Source organism: Ochotona curzoniae, unplaced genomic scaffold (assembly GCF_017591425.1).
Source record: "Ochotona curzoniae isolate NIBS_2020 unplaced genomic scaffold, NIBS_Ocur_1.0 scaffold_4505, whole genome shotgun sequence".
Taxonomy (NCBI): Eukaryota; Metazoa; Chordata; class Mammalia; order Lagomorpha; family Ochotonidae; genus Ochotona; species Ochotona curzoniae.
The window spans coordinates 31,449,529-31,462,681 of record NW_024467118.1 but is presented as its reverse complement, the minus strand read 5'-3'; the positions used below and the strand labels follow the sequence as shown (position 1 = coordinate 31,462,681).

General features: G+C 42.9%; 1 protein-coding gene across 3 annotated transcripts in view; it reads left to right on the top strand.

The window, feature by feature from the left end:
* The window catches only part of MSRA (methionine sulfoxide reductase A), a 350,386-nt gene that overhangs the window by 125,280 nt on the left and 211,953 nt on the right, over nt 1-13,153 (top strand). For 2 of the 3 annotated variants that reach the window (XM_040965714.1, XM_040965712.1), the window contains exon 2: nt 12,611-12,679. The exons of the other annotated variant lie outside the window; for it this stretch is intronic. In XM_040965714.1, coding sequence (XP_040821648.1) covers nt 12,611-12,679 — 69 coding nt within the window. The remainder of the gene's footprint in view (nt 1-12,610; nt 12,680-13,153) is intronic. 3 annotated transcript variants of the gene reach the window in all.

The following is a 13,153-nucleotide window of genomic DNA, read 5'->3' as shown; positions in this document are numbered from 1 at the left end:
AAGCCCTACTTTGATATTTTATACACTATTGCTAGACTTCAGTGGTTCAGAAATGCCAGGTTTAGCAATACTGGCACACTAGGGAATGAAGTTTGTGGAGAAAATAAATTATATAGAGAGTCTCCAACTTAGAAATGGGTCACATTCCAGAGGTTGATTTGTAAATCACTTAGACTGGAAATAAATTTTTTTTCCATGGAAATCAGCTTTATAAAAAGATGGTTTGATTTCCTGGTTTAATTCATTAGTTTTTCTTTACAAAAAGGAAAATGCAGTATATCCCCTTTATTTGAGCACAGTAGTGTATTAAATTTCTGTTGCTCTGTTATCAGTTATTTTAAATTGTAGCAACTTAAAACATAATGATTCATTATTTTATGGTCTCCTTGGTTGAGGACGCTGGACGTGGCTTAACTGGGTATCCTGAATCAGCAGCCCTCATAAGGCTGCATGCAGGTGGTGGCTGCCAGGTATGTCTTCTGGTGTTCACTCCCATGACTCTCGGCAGGCTGGGTTTCTTACTCCCCGTGCCCCTTCACAGACTCACCTCAAGGCATGGCAACTTGCTCCCTCGCAGCAAGCCATGCAAGAGAGCACCATCACGAGAATCAGTTCATAGCCTTCTCTCAGCCTTAATTTCTCATCACTCATGGTGTGTTCATTCGATAGAAATTGTCTTCTGCAGCAAAGAAGTTAGCTCCTCCTCTTGATGGAGGACTGTCAGCGCACTTACGGCTTTGTTTTCAGAGTGTGGGAAGGATCTGTTGTCTAGCTCACTGGAACCAGCCAAGTGATCTTGAGAATGATTTCTCCTGCCTTGTGGCCATGAAACCTTCAGTCAAGACTGCAGCCCAGCTGGCAATCTGATTGCAGCTTTGTGGCTGACCTGGAGTTAGCACCACACAGCTGCGTGTACAACATGAGCTTAGACCACTTTCGAACAGCAGTTGTTGTGCAACAGGCATTATCCTCCTCTCCCTGGGAAGAAGCCTTTTCTTTTTTTTTCATTTTTTTAAAATAAAGATTTATTTGATTTTTATTGGAAAGGCAGATTTATGGAGAGAAGGAAAAGTAGATCTTTCATCCAATGATTCACTCCCCCAGTTGCCACAAAGCCAAGAGCTGAGCCAATTTGAAACCGGGAACCAGGAGCTTGTTCATGGTTGCAGGGTCCCACAACTTCACACCATGCTCTACTGCTTTCCCAGACCGTAAACAGAGTTGGATGGGAAGTGGAGCAGCCAGGACACGAATTGGTGCCTGTATTGGATACTGGCACTGGCAGGTAAAGCATTAGCTAGTTGAGCCATCTTGCCAGCAACCAAAGCCATTTCACGGTGATGAATAATCCAGTGGAGAAATTGTCTGCTGTAGTCATATAGGCAGACGTATCAAAACAGGATTCTCCACAACATCCTTTTCTTTTCCAGTTCTAAACTGTTCTCCCATGTGCATGACAAGAACCAAAATATATGCGCCATCACACCACCAGCTGCTCCTTTCCAGGGTGTATATTAGCAGGAAGGTGGACTAGAAGTGGAGGTGAGACTGGAGTTAGACACTCTGACACGGGATACCCATTTCCTGAGTGAAGATTAGCCTCTGAGCCACAACGTCCAAACCTGCATTATATTTCTCAATAGGAGTGTGCTTTGGATGAGCCATCTTCCCTTCATTAGTTGCTTTATTAGAAGGAACCAAACCTGTCTCAGAATCATGGATCCTTAGAAGATTTTAGAGTCACCAGCTTTTTTGTGTTCTCTTTCTAATAAGAGCTAGAGTTTGTCTTTCCACTATACTGACTTATTGAAAACTTAATGGTGAAAATTTGATTTGGTAGAAAAGGGGAATTGTGAAATGTTTCAACTTTTTAAAAAATTAATGCTGAGCATCTAAAATGTATTTTAAAGTACTTTATTATTTTTAAACTTATTACAGGGATGGGAGAAACAGAAAAGAAAGGACAAGAGGCCAAAAGGAAACAGAAAAAATGCTAATAGTTACCAAAGTCCAGAAAGGCAAAATATTATTTTCTGTGTGTTTGACATTAATTTAATTTTCTTTTTTTATGGGCTCCAGGATTTCCTTTCACTCCTCCCTCCCCACTGTCCCCGCTGATTTCCTCTATACCTTTAGTGACAGTCATTCAGTCCCTCATTCTGCCATTTAATTGTATTCTGACATTGTAGTTGTAACAGTGGCAGAGTGCAGTCTCCTATTTTCAGGTTATATTTATAGTTTCATTGCCATCTTTGATTTGGAAGTAGAGATGCATACTACATTGTATCCTCACATCTTTATATGATAGTCTGCATTATACCGTTCCTCTAGATAACTGTGTACATGTACATTTTGCCTGTATATCTATTGATCTTGTATTGGCAAAATACTTTCTGATGAACCAGGCTCAATCTCAGTCTCTCTCTCTGTCTCTTCTCTCTCTCCCTTCCAGAATAAAAAAGAAAGAGAGAGATAAATAGGGAAGTACCTCTTATTTTAAATATATAATACTTTAACTCTTTCTCAAATATAGGACTTTTCAAATTCATTCCCTCTGGAAAAGTGGACAGTTACTAATGCTGTGGAGCCTGCAGATCAATCTTAGGAAATGAAGTGATGTCTCTATCTCATGACATTTTGGTGTACTCCAGGGTATTCTGAATCTTAAAGGTGGTTGGTTTTGTTCCCTGTGATCTGAGTGAGATCATCTTTGTCATTTGTGCTGTAACTGGATGCAGGTGGAGTGTCAGGCTGGCTGGAGCTCAGAGTCTGACTCCCAGCATGATCCTGTTCTCTGGGAGAGGATCCTGGGCTTCCAAGTGTTGATTAGAATAGCAAAACTGGGGACATTGAAAATATTTGTTATTTATGTTTCTGGGAAAGTGATGTCTCCTGTGCAATAAAATTCACTGAGTAGAGTTAGTTTTTATTTAAGTCAGCAGTATGACTTGTGGATAGTCCCATTACTAAACAGTTATCTCCTTCTTTATAAGGGACACTTTATTTCACAGCATATTTATTTTATATAATAGGTTGATGTCAGTCCTTGTACAATCCTGTATTATCTTTTTACCTGAGCAAAACTTGAAGAAGCGTATCTTCAACTTACTTTGTTAATGTTCCATCTCTGTATCAGTGTTTTCTTCCCCTTAGAATCTTTTTTTCTCTTTCTCCTGCTCTCTTGCCTCACCAGAGACAATAATTTAATAGATTGGAGTCCGTTGTTTATAATAGATGCAACCTGATCAAAGCCAGTTTTGAGTATATTTTGACCACAATTCCTCTTTCTTTAAGTGATCTGTTTTAGCTGTATCCCTGTCATTTCTAACGCAAAAGGGAATGTGGCGAAATTTACTGTTGGGATTGTTCCATTTCCCGTTAATGCCTCTATCCAGGAAGGAAGTCAGAATTCCTTTTCATGGAGGAACAGCAGCAAAGAAGGCAGCAGGGCTGAGCCCTCGCTGCTGTGGGCCTGTGTGTAGCTGACAGGGAGGCTCGGAGAAAGGCTGGTGTTGGTCTGGAACAGATTGCAAGTTGAGGGGAGAGAGGGAGGGGGGTGGTGGTGCTGGGCCCGTCAGGCTCAGCTGAACACTGGGCCGGATCATTTATCACTGTCAGAGGGGACCGTGTGGAGGGAGAGGGGAGCTACTGGACCACTCCCGCTCCGTGGCTGACTGACAGCTGACAGCAACTCAGTCAACCTCTTAGCAGACCGTGTGCCATCAAGGGACAATGTGCTGCCTCTTTAAGGCCAGTGACATGTTGACAAGGAAGAGAGGGGCGAGCTGCCGCAAGCTCTGAAGCCTCCCTAGACGCATGCGCCCTCATCTCAGCGGTGCTGTGTAGAGCCATGTGTAAAAGCAGATTGAATGGCCTACCAGAGGCACAGAGGGTCCAGAGTGATAATGTGACTTGGATGAGAGAAAGAGAAAATGCCTCGGTGGGCTGCAGACCTTAATTACATTCACAGGACTTGGATACTCTGCAGTGGGCTGATTATTTTAATATGGCAGAACTGGCATCCACAAAAGCTGAGAAGAAAAGTGAATAACTTGGCTTCATCCTTGGGTAGGGACAGCAGCAACACAAGCCAGGGAGGCTGGCCCCTACAGATCTTTGAAGGCTAGTCTGTTTTTACTGCAACCAAGTGTCTCCTTAACTTATTAGGGTGTTTTCTTCTACTTGCCCTCAACATACTATACTGTGGTACATTCATATTAAAGACAGATTCTAAGATTATCTGCAGCAACTATACATTCACCCTTGCTTCTGTGCTGTTAGGGACCTTCACTGTCAGGACAGATATTGAAAGACCAGAAGCCAAATGAGACCTCAAAAGATAACACAAAGATTGCCAGGATGACTTTGAAGTTATGTAGCAGTTGGTACCAGTCTTCCATTTGTGGATAACAGTAAATCATTCCATTTTGCTCAGTTAAATGTCTTGGACCTGCAGGGCTGCTGACATATTAAGGGACATATTAAGGGCATGCTTTACACAGTAATACAGAGTATGATTTCTGTATGCTATGCTCTAAACATGTTTAATATTACCTTACAAATCCACTGTGTGTTAGAATCAATAGGAAACACCACATACTTTAACAGAAGAAATTCATTTTGCTTTACTCGTGCATTTCAGTACAGCTATTCTCAACTTGTTTTTCACAAGCTTGTCACATGCATTAGGCAGACATGCAGATTTTAATTCTTAAAATAACCTTATTTTAAATGTAATTTCTGCTCTCAAGATTATCCAATTTTGGTAGTCATTAGGAATTCCTTGTCTTAATAGGGAGAGCAATTTTATGAAAGTTGGGTGGATATTTTCTATGAGTTAATACAATGCTATATGCATATATTTTTACAAATGCCTGGGTTAGACTTGGTTCTTGAATGTGGTAATTATTAAAAGTATCACACAAGTGAAAATGGAATTCTAAAAATTAAATGAACGACATGGGGTGTTTTTGTTGAGGTGATGTGGTGTGAAGGAACTCAGCATAGTGTGAATGCAGAGGGGCAGAAGGAGGCTGATGGAGCCTTAGGCTGTGCTGCTGAGCCCAGTGCCTGGGGATATAGATCTGATCAGCAGCACTGTGGGATTGGGAGGGTACCTTTCAGACTGGTGGAGGAGGAAGAGGGAGCAGGTACTGCACAGCTTTCTCTTTGTCTCACCCATATCAAGTGCAGTGTCTGACACAGAGCTACTGTTCCATAGACTTTTTTTTTAAATTGTGACATTCTCTAGTCAGTGCCTTAAGTTTTTCACTCTCAGCTCCATATTTGTACTTCTTTGCAAAGCTCCCTGAGATTGAGAGACTCCTCCCCAAAGCATAAACCCCGACTTGGCCCTCACCAGAGGAAGAGCAGTGGTACAGCTGGTATGGGTTCTCCTGAAACAGCTCAGTGCTCATTCATCCCTCAGGTAGCAAGCCCAACAGCTCCAGGTGCTCAGACCCCTGAAAAGAAAAAGATTTCCTGGTATGCCTGTAGTGATGAGGCAGGAATGAACTGGGCATTGATGATTTTCTCCTACGAGAGTTATACTGATTTATCTTGTTCTTGCAACTTGAAGAAAATGGAGGAATAAGACTTAAAGCAATCACTGAGATTTTTAAAGGAAAAGTCAGAAATATCTCCGTCTGCTGTTTCACTCCTCATGTGGCTGCAATGGCCAGAGCTAAGCTGATCCAAAGCCAAAAGCCAGGAGCTTACCTGGGGTCTCCTGTATAAGGAGTACAGGGTCCCAAGGCTCTGGGCTCCCTTGACTGCCTTCCCAGGCTGCAAGCAGGGAGTTGGATGGGAAGTGGAGCACCTGGGACACTAATCAGAGTCCATATGGGATCCCAGTGCATGCAAGGTGAGGATTTTAGCCACTAGGTTATTGCACCAGGCCCAAACACTGAGATTTTTACAACTTAAAAATATACCCAGGAACTAGCATTGTGGCACGGTGGGTTAAGCCACTATTTGTAATTATTAACATCTTTGGAAATCTTTGCCTCAATTTTGAATATTTTCTGAAGTTCCTACTTATAATTGAAGGATCTGATGGCTTTTGACATTCTTGATGCATATTTCTTGCTGCCAGATTGCTTTCCAGTAGACGGCAGTTGTAAGAGTTGTTTGATTTGCATTTCTGTGAGCAGGGTGTTAGCAAGCTCAAATCAATATACCCTTATGGAAACTCAATACTGTTTTTGTGAGTTTTTCCATTTGCATGAATCAAGACTAGTATCTCAAAGTGTGATTGAGTATCTCTTGCTGTGTATATTTACATGTCTAACCACTTATCTGTGTAATGTCTGCTCCTGTCATTCTTACCTTTCTCTACAGTGATAGAATCTTTCTTCTGCACAATCCCAGAAGCCTTTTGGGGGATGAGCAGACAAGCCTATGATGATGTCTAGGATCTCTGGCTTCCTCCTTCCCTCTGCTACTAGTCACTCACCTTTACTCTCCCAAACAGCCTTGCAGCCCAGGAAACAGGAGGATGATCACAGGCCTTTGCTGTCCTGGTCATCATGGTTGGTTTTTTTTTAGGAACTAAAAGCAGCTTATGGCTGGGGGCATTTGCATTACATATTGCATTTCCAGGGTTTTGGCCACAACTCATGATCTTGTGCACCGAGCCAACTTCAGGAAACACCACAGGCACATCATATAAAGTAAAAATATGTATGGAAGTAGAGCAGTGGCTCAATGGCAAACTCCTCAGCTTGGAAGTGTCTATATTCCATATGGGCACTGGTTGAGTCCCAGCTGCTCCACTCGCCATCCAACGCCCTACTTGTGGCCTGAGAAAGCAGTAGAGGATGGCCTTGGGACCCTGCACTAGTTTGGGAGAACTGGAAGAAGCTCCTGGCTCCTGGCTCCTGGCTTCAGATTGGCTCAGCTCTGGCCGTTGCAGCCATTTGGAGAGTGAAACATTGGATGGAAGATCTTTCTCTCTGTCTCTCCTTCTCTTCATAAATCTGATCTGCCTTTCCAATAAAGAAAAAAAAAAGTAAAAATATCCTTTAACTGCATCCTGCTTTACTCTTTTAGAAATCATTCTCATCCCATCCCCTCGTTATTTTGGCTAGAGATTTCCCCCTAGGATCTCTCTTAATAAGTTTCTTTATTACATAGGTATCCTTGAATGTAGGGAGTGTGAAATTTGTAAACTTCACCCACTCAGCAGCTAATACTCAGTACTTGGCAGGTACCCAAGACTGACAGCATCACTACCAGTGAACAGATATATGGGCCAGAGGACCTGCTGAAAGTAGGGCTTCTGCTTCTCCACTACATGTTGTTCTGATGGCATCCTGTGCAGGTCCATCCCTAGAAAGATGCTTGGAGGCGTGTGAATTGCCTGATCTGGTGTGTTGGCCTCATTGCTAGCCAACAGGTACTTCTGCAGTTTGTTGCAGCTGCAACAAGGAGGAATAGTAGTGGCAGGGGGAGTAATTGGAGCAAGGCCAGCAGGCAGAGCCACTGTTAGTCTTTTTTTCTGTTGCTATAATCAAGCACCTGAGGCTATGTAATTTGCTTAGAGGCTGGTAGGGGCCAGTTCTGGTGAGATGTGTCACATAGCAGTAATATTGTAGCAAGAGTATATGCCAGAGGGGAATATCATGTTCAAAACAAAAGGCAAGAGAACAGAGAGGGACCAGCCTTATGTTCTTATAACAGCCTTCTCTTTGGGAACGCTCTCTAATGGGTCCCAAGAGAACCACATTAATCCCTTTTGAGGGAAGTAAGTCCCTTAACCCCCAGTGAACCTACTGCCTCTGTCTAGGGCCCTGGCTCATCAAGGTCCCGTCACTTCTTAACATACTGCACTGGGGACTGAACTTGCAGCACATGGACTTGTGGGGAACAAACCACAATCCAAACTCTGGAAGATCATCAGGGTAAAGAATGATGCATACATTGGCTTCAGTGCTATAATCATCTCTTTCTGTCATCTGTTTTGCCTCTGTTATTTCCATAGCCTGCTGTTTGCTTTTAGGTAGGTAGTTCCCAGCTTGCATCCACTTGTTGGTCTCTGCATAGTGAGGACAGCAAAGGTAGCCTTCTTCTTCTCCTTGAGCCCTGAGAGTAAAGCTTGCCTTCTGCATGCCCTGGGGAAGTAGGCACCTTGTCTAATTCCCACCATGATCTCTTTTCGCCTCTTCCTGCCACAGACGACAGCTGCTGTTGTCTCACACCTTTGCAGTCAGTAGGGAGCACTTGGACTTCCTCAGACACAGGGTGGGTGGAGAGGAGCAGAGCTTCGTTCTCAGGCTGAGCAGTGCCCTCCCAGCAATTTACCCACTGCCCGTCACCCCCTACTCATCTCCTTTTCACACAGTGAGGGTGCAGTTTAGGGTAAAACTCACTTTGGGTTAGCTTTAACCTAAAAACACTAATCAAAAAGTTACAAGAACTGTGAGGGACAAAAACAACCTGGAACACAGTGCCTCTGAGCATGCATGACTAGAGCCTGCATTTTCTCTCTTCTGCCATTGCTAAGCATGACAGCCAGATCATGCTTATTTCAGTCGAGAGTACCTAGGCCAGTCCAGAAGAGCTGCAAGAGGCTAGGCCATGGCTAAGACTTGTTAGCCACATAGGAACCCTGCTTAGTCTCAAACCTGATGCCTTGAGAAACTATGAATTTGTGACCTGGAGAGTCACAAAGAAACAGATATTTTATACACACACACACTTTTTTTTTTTAAAATTACCATTTAGTGTGCTCTGGTCCACAGTGTGCCCTCTTCTCATCACTTCCAAGCTTAGTAGCTGCATGAAAGATTAGAGGTAACACACCAGTCAGTCCGGAAGACTCAACTGGGTAAAGCATGGATTGGGTTCCTGGCAGGTTTAATTATATGCCTGATAGAGAGTGAGCAGTCCCACTTTAGCTGACCTGCAGCTCTGATGGCTTAGTCTACTCCAAGGCTCTTCCAGGCTTGCGAGGATTCCATGTCCCAATGGCTAACTGGGCTCCATACCCCCAGGCAGCAGCTGTTGTTGATAGACTACTCAACTGGATAGTATTCTCTCGGTCACCCCACGGGAGGAGACTGAGCCTCCAGAAAAATATTGAGGGGTCACCCTTGGTTTCCATGCTTTCATGTCACGTATTCATCTGCCCTTATTGCCACCTCCATTGCCAGCTGAGATAAAGATTTTAGCTCTCCCACTTTGAGCACAGGACAGGTTTGTGCCTGAATTGATGTTATTACAGGTACATTATCAAGTAGTTTCACTGTACTGTTTTTAAGGAAGAAAGCAGTAATAAAATTTGAGTGCATTAGATAGTGACAAAGAACAATATCAGACCCATCTTCTGGAGGGTTTTTTTTTTTTTGCATGTCCTCCAATTCTCCTTCAGAAATCTCTGCCACAGTTGACTTTGACCCAATCTAGCTCTAATTAACCTTTCTGCTCCTCAAGCACTAGGCTTTCAAGATGAATGAAAATCTATTCTGCGTCCTCATGTACCCTTGGCTGGGGACGAGTCATCGCCATCAGCAGACGTTGTCCTCCTGGAGTGTGTGGCTCAGGCACGGCCCCACAGACATGTGCCCAGCAGGGACAGGTGCCAAGGCAGTCAGATTGGAGTCATCTACCCTGCTGTGGGAGGGCAACAGATGTCCCTGTCAGGCCCTCCTGTCTCCATTTCATACTCTGTGTGTAATCAATAGTTAGGAACCAATCAATGCATGTCTCTGCCACTTAGCAAGTTTCCTCTAATCGGTGGTGAAATGTGCCCAGTAAGTTTGAAACAAAAATGTATAAATGCTTATCGAGTTCCCCAATCAACCTGTCCCCCAGTCCCCATTTTTTGGATCCCCAAACATTTATCTTAGAAGAGTTTTAGTGAGAAAATGGCCTTGGTTTTTAGGGACAGAACTATTTGTCAGTTGGAAGAAATTTGTTGGTTTCTCATTATGGGATGGAAAGTTGCTATCATGTCCCCCCCCCCCTTTTATTTTTTAAGATTTATTTGTTTTTATTTGGAAGGCAGAGTTACTGAGAGAGAAGAAGAGACAGAGAGTTCTCCCATTCACTGGTTCACTCCCCAAATTAGTGCAATGGCCAGATTTGGGCTGGTCTGAAGTCAGAAGCTTCTTCCAGGTCTTCAACATGAGTTCAGAGACCCAAGGGCTTATGTTGTCCTCTCTAGGTTTCCCAAGACATTCGAAGGGAACTAGAAAGGAAATGGAGTACCTTGGACTTAAACAGTTGCCTATATGGATATCATTGCTGCAGGTAGAGGTACTTGCCATGCCATGATGCTGGCTGTTCTTTTCCCTCTAATGAGCTTGGAGGGTTTTCAGAGGAGATTTCTTGCAATTTATTGTGAAGAAATGGGGGAATGGGGCAATGGTTTATTTATTTATACCTTCTTTCTGTATGAAATTCCATCCACTTGATAAAGCACAAGTGATAATTTACCCAACAATTTATATACTCTTGGATATTTAGTTGACTTTAATATTTCACTACAAGTCATACTTTAAGAAATACTGTTAAGAGTGTTACTTCTTCTTTTTCTCCTCTGCTGTTTTCTTTAAATTCCAAGCAGTGGGACTGATGAGTTAAAGAGTGTTAGCAGGTTTTTGACCCTGTTGTAGATAAAAATAAGTATTTTTTCTTTTTTTTTTTTAAATTTTTATTGGAAAGGCAAAGACAGAGAGAAAGATCTTCCATCTGCTGGTTCACTCCCTATGTGGCTCCAATGGCCAGAGCTGAGACAATCAGAAGCTAGAAGCCAGGAGCTTTTTCAGGTCTCCTACACAGGCACAACGTCCAAGGCTCTGGGTCCTCCTTAACTGCTTTCTAGGCCACTAGCAGGGAGCTTAATGGGAAATGGAGCAGCAAGAACACCAACCAACGCCGATATGGGATCCCAGCTCATGCAAGGCAAGGATTTAGCTACAGAACTGTTGTGCTGGGCTCAAAAGCATGCATTTTCAAACCCAGTGGCAGAACCTTAAATTCTATATGGAAACTCATTATATTTCTTAGAACTCAGGGATAAATGGTTCTAACCTGGGTCACCTGGGACTTCCCATCTTATATCTATATATGTGCTGATTGGGCCAGTTGGCACTGATGAATACTGTGAAGTTGTCAAGTTGACTACCACCCTGTGCTTTCAACTCTGCATCCTTTCCTCCTCCTAGACTGTTAGGATAATGCCACAAAAACAGAAGAATCAGTGAGAATTCCTGTGCTGGAGGTGTATCCCAAAGGCTTGTCTGCACTAGGCTGAACCTGTAGATTCTCCAGGAACTTGGCGGTGTTGCTGCTGAGGCTAAGGTTCTTGTGAGTTTGGGGAGGGGGATAAGACCCTCTATGATTTGTGTCTAGTCTTCTGTCTTTAACTTTCCTCGCCTCTCAGGGCAGCACCTTCACTCTGTTTGGATAGTTTTCTTGCCCAGGAAGGTGCCTCCTTGACCTCCATCAGTTCACATTCCCACTTTTACCTTTGCAAACCCTTCTTTAAGACCACACCAAGAGCAGTTCCTTCATGGAGCAATCTCTGGCTTCCCAGCCCACTCTCCCTCAGCCATGAGCTCCTATAGTACCTTCAGTGTACTTTCTAGGACTTTGGCATAGAGCCCTAAGCTTTCTGTGATTTTTTTCAACCTCTGAAAGATAATTGTTCTCTCTTCAAGGGCTGGAACCATGCTATTCTTCTTCACTAGACCCCTTGAGCCTGGCTGTAGTCCTAAGCCCTTGGCTCCCGTGAGTGACCAGTTCAGTTACAGTCTCTGTTCCATGATGTAGTGTTCATGTTTTGGCTGTTTGGCTCTTAGGATTTTCTACATAAATGCTCACATTCAAAAATTCCTGAAGATATTAAAATATTCCCAAGTAGAACATACTTTTGTATTCTCTCTCTTGTCACAGTCTGGGGGTGAGTGGGGTGGTGAGAACAAGTTAATACTGGAAAGCCCAATCTGCAAGCTTTTTGTTTCTGAATCTTTGATATGCACTACAATGAGAAGATGACCGATGGTGAGGTCCAGCGAGGGACAATGAAGGCATAATGAGAAGCATGGGCCTGTGTATGATATCTGGTCCCTAGGAAGCCTAATGTCTTTGGTCCCTGGGAACAATGATCAACAGTGGACATATTTTGCAATTCTGTCTGATAGAAAATTGATCCCAATGCTACTCTGCTCTTTACTCTTCTTGCTTTAATTCCTGATCAGGTCTGTGTTCTTTTAGAAGTCTTTAGGAGTGAGGCAGTGTATGCAGTGTGGAGCCCAGGGCTTTTCTTGTTCTCTATGAGGTGCACAGTCGGTCCTCTGCCCAGATGTCAGAGATGTTCAAACTGGGCTGACTCTGTCTCCACTGACTGTCCAGCTCCATGCACGCTCTAGTCTCTGTACACATGTTTGTAAAATTATGTACCTGAACTAGGCCCTTCTAAAACTAAGATTTTTTTTGTCTTCTAAAACAGAATAATGGAACTTTCTGAAGAGGGTGAACATTGGTGTCTTTGTAACTCAAAAGGGGAAATAGACTCATTGACACATTTAATGACATGTGTTAGTATGCGTGTAGAACTTTACACTTAAACTTGAATTTCTTTCTTTCTTCCTTTCTTTTTTTCTAGCCAAACATCATGTCAACGAGAACAGAACAGTTGAACCTTTCCCAGAGGGAACACAGATGGCTGTATTTGGTAAGATATCAATTCTGAAAGAAAACCCAAATTGTGTGCAAAGACAAGTGCCAAATTTCTTAGTTTTAGCAAGTGTCCTCGGGGCTTCAAAATCTGGGCTCCTCTAGATATTTACAAGTCTTTTCAGCCAAGAAAACTATTGAGTTCTTAGTGATTTCTGGGATTGGAAAAGCTCATTCGTAGAATTTAGTGTGCTTTCTTTTTTCATTTTGACAACCCAAATATCAAATTGTGTACTCACTATGTTACTTATGTCCACACTGTGAATTAGCCTGCTAATTTAGGGTTTGGATTTTTCTTTGCAGGAGGGATTTTTTGTTGTTTTTGTTGTTCTGCACATGGATATATACCTTTGTCAAAGACTGAGATTGGAGTAGTTTTGAGTTGTTATGCTACAAAAGTCAAGCTAATTCAATGATTTCTTTCTTTTCCGTGCTGAATTGAATACATTCCTTAAGAGAAAACACTAATTAA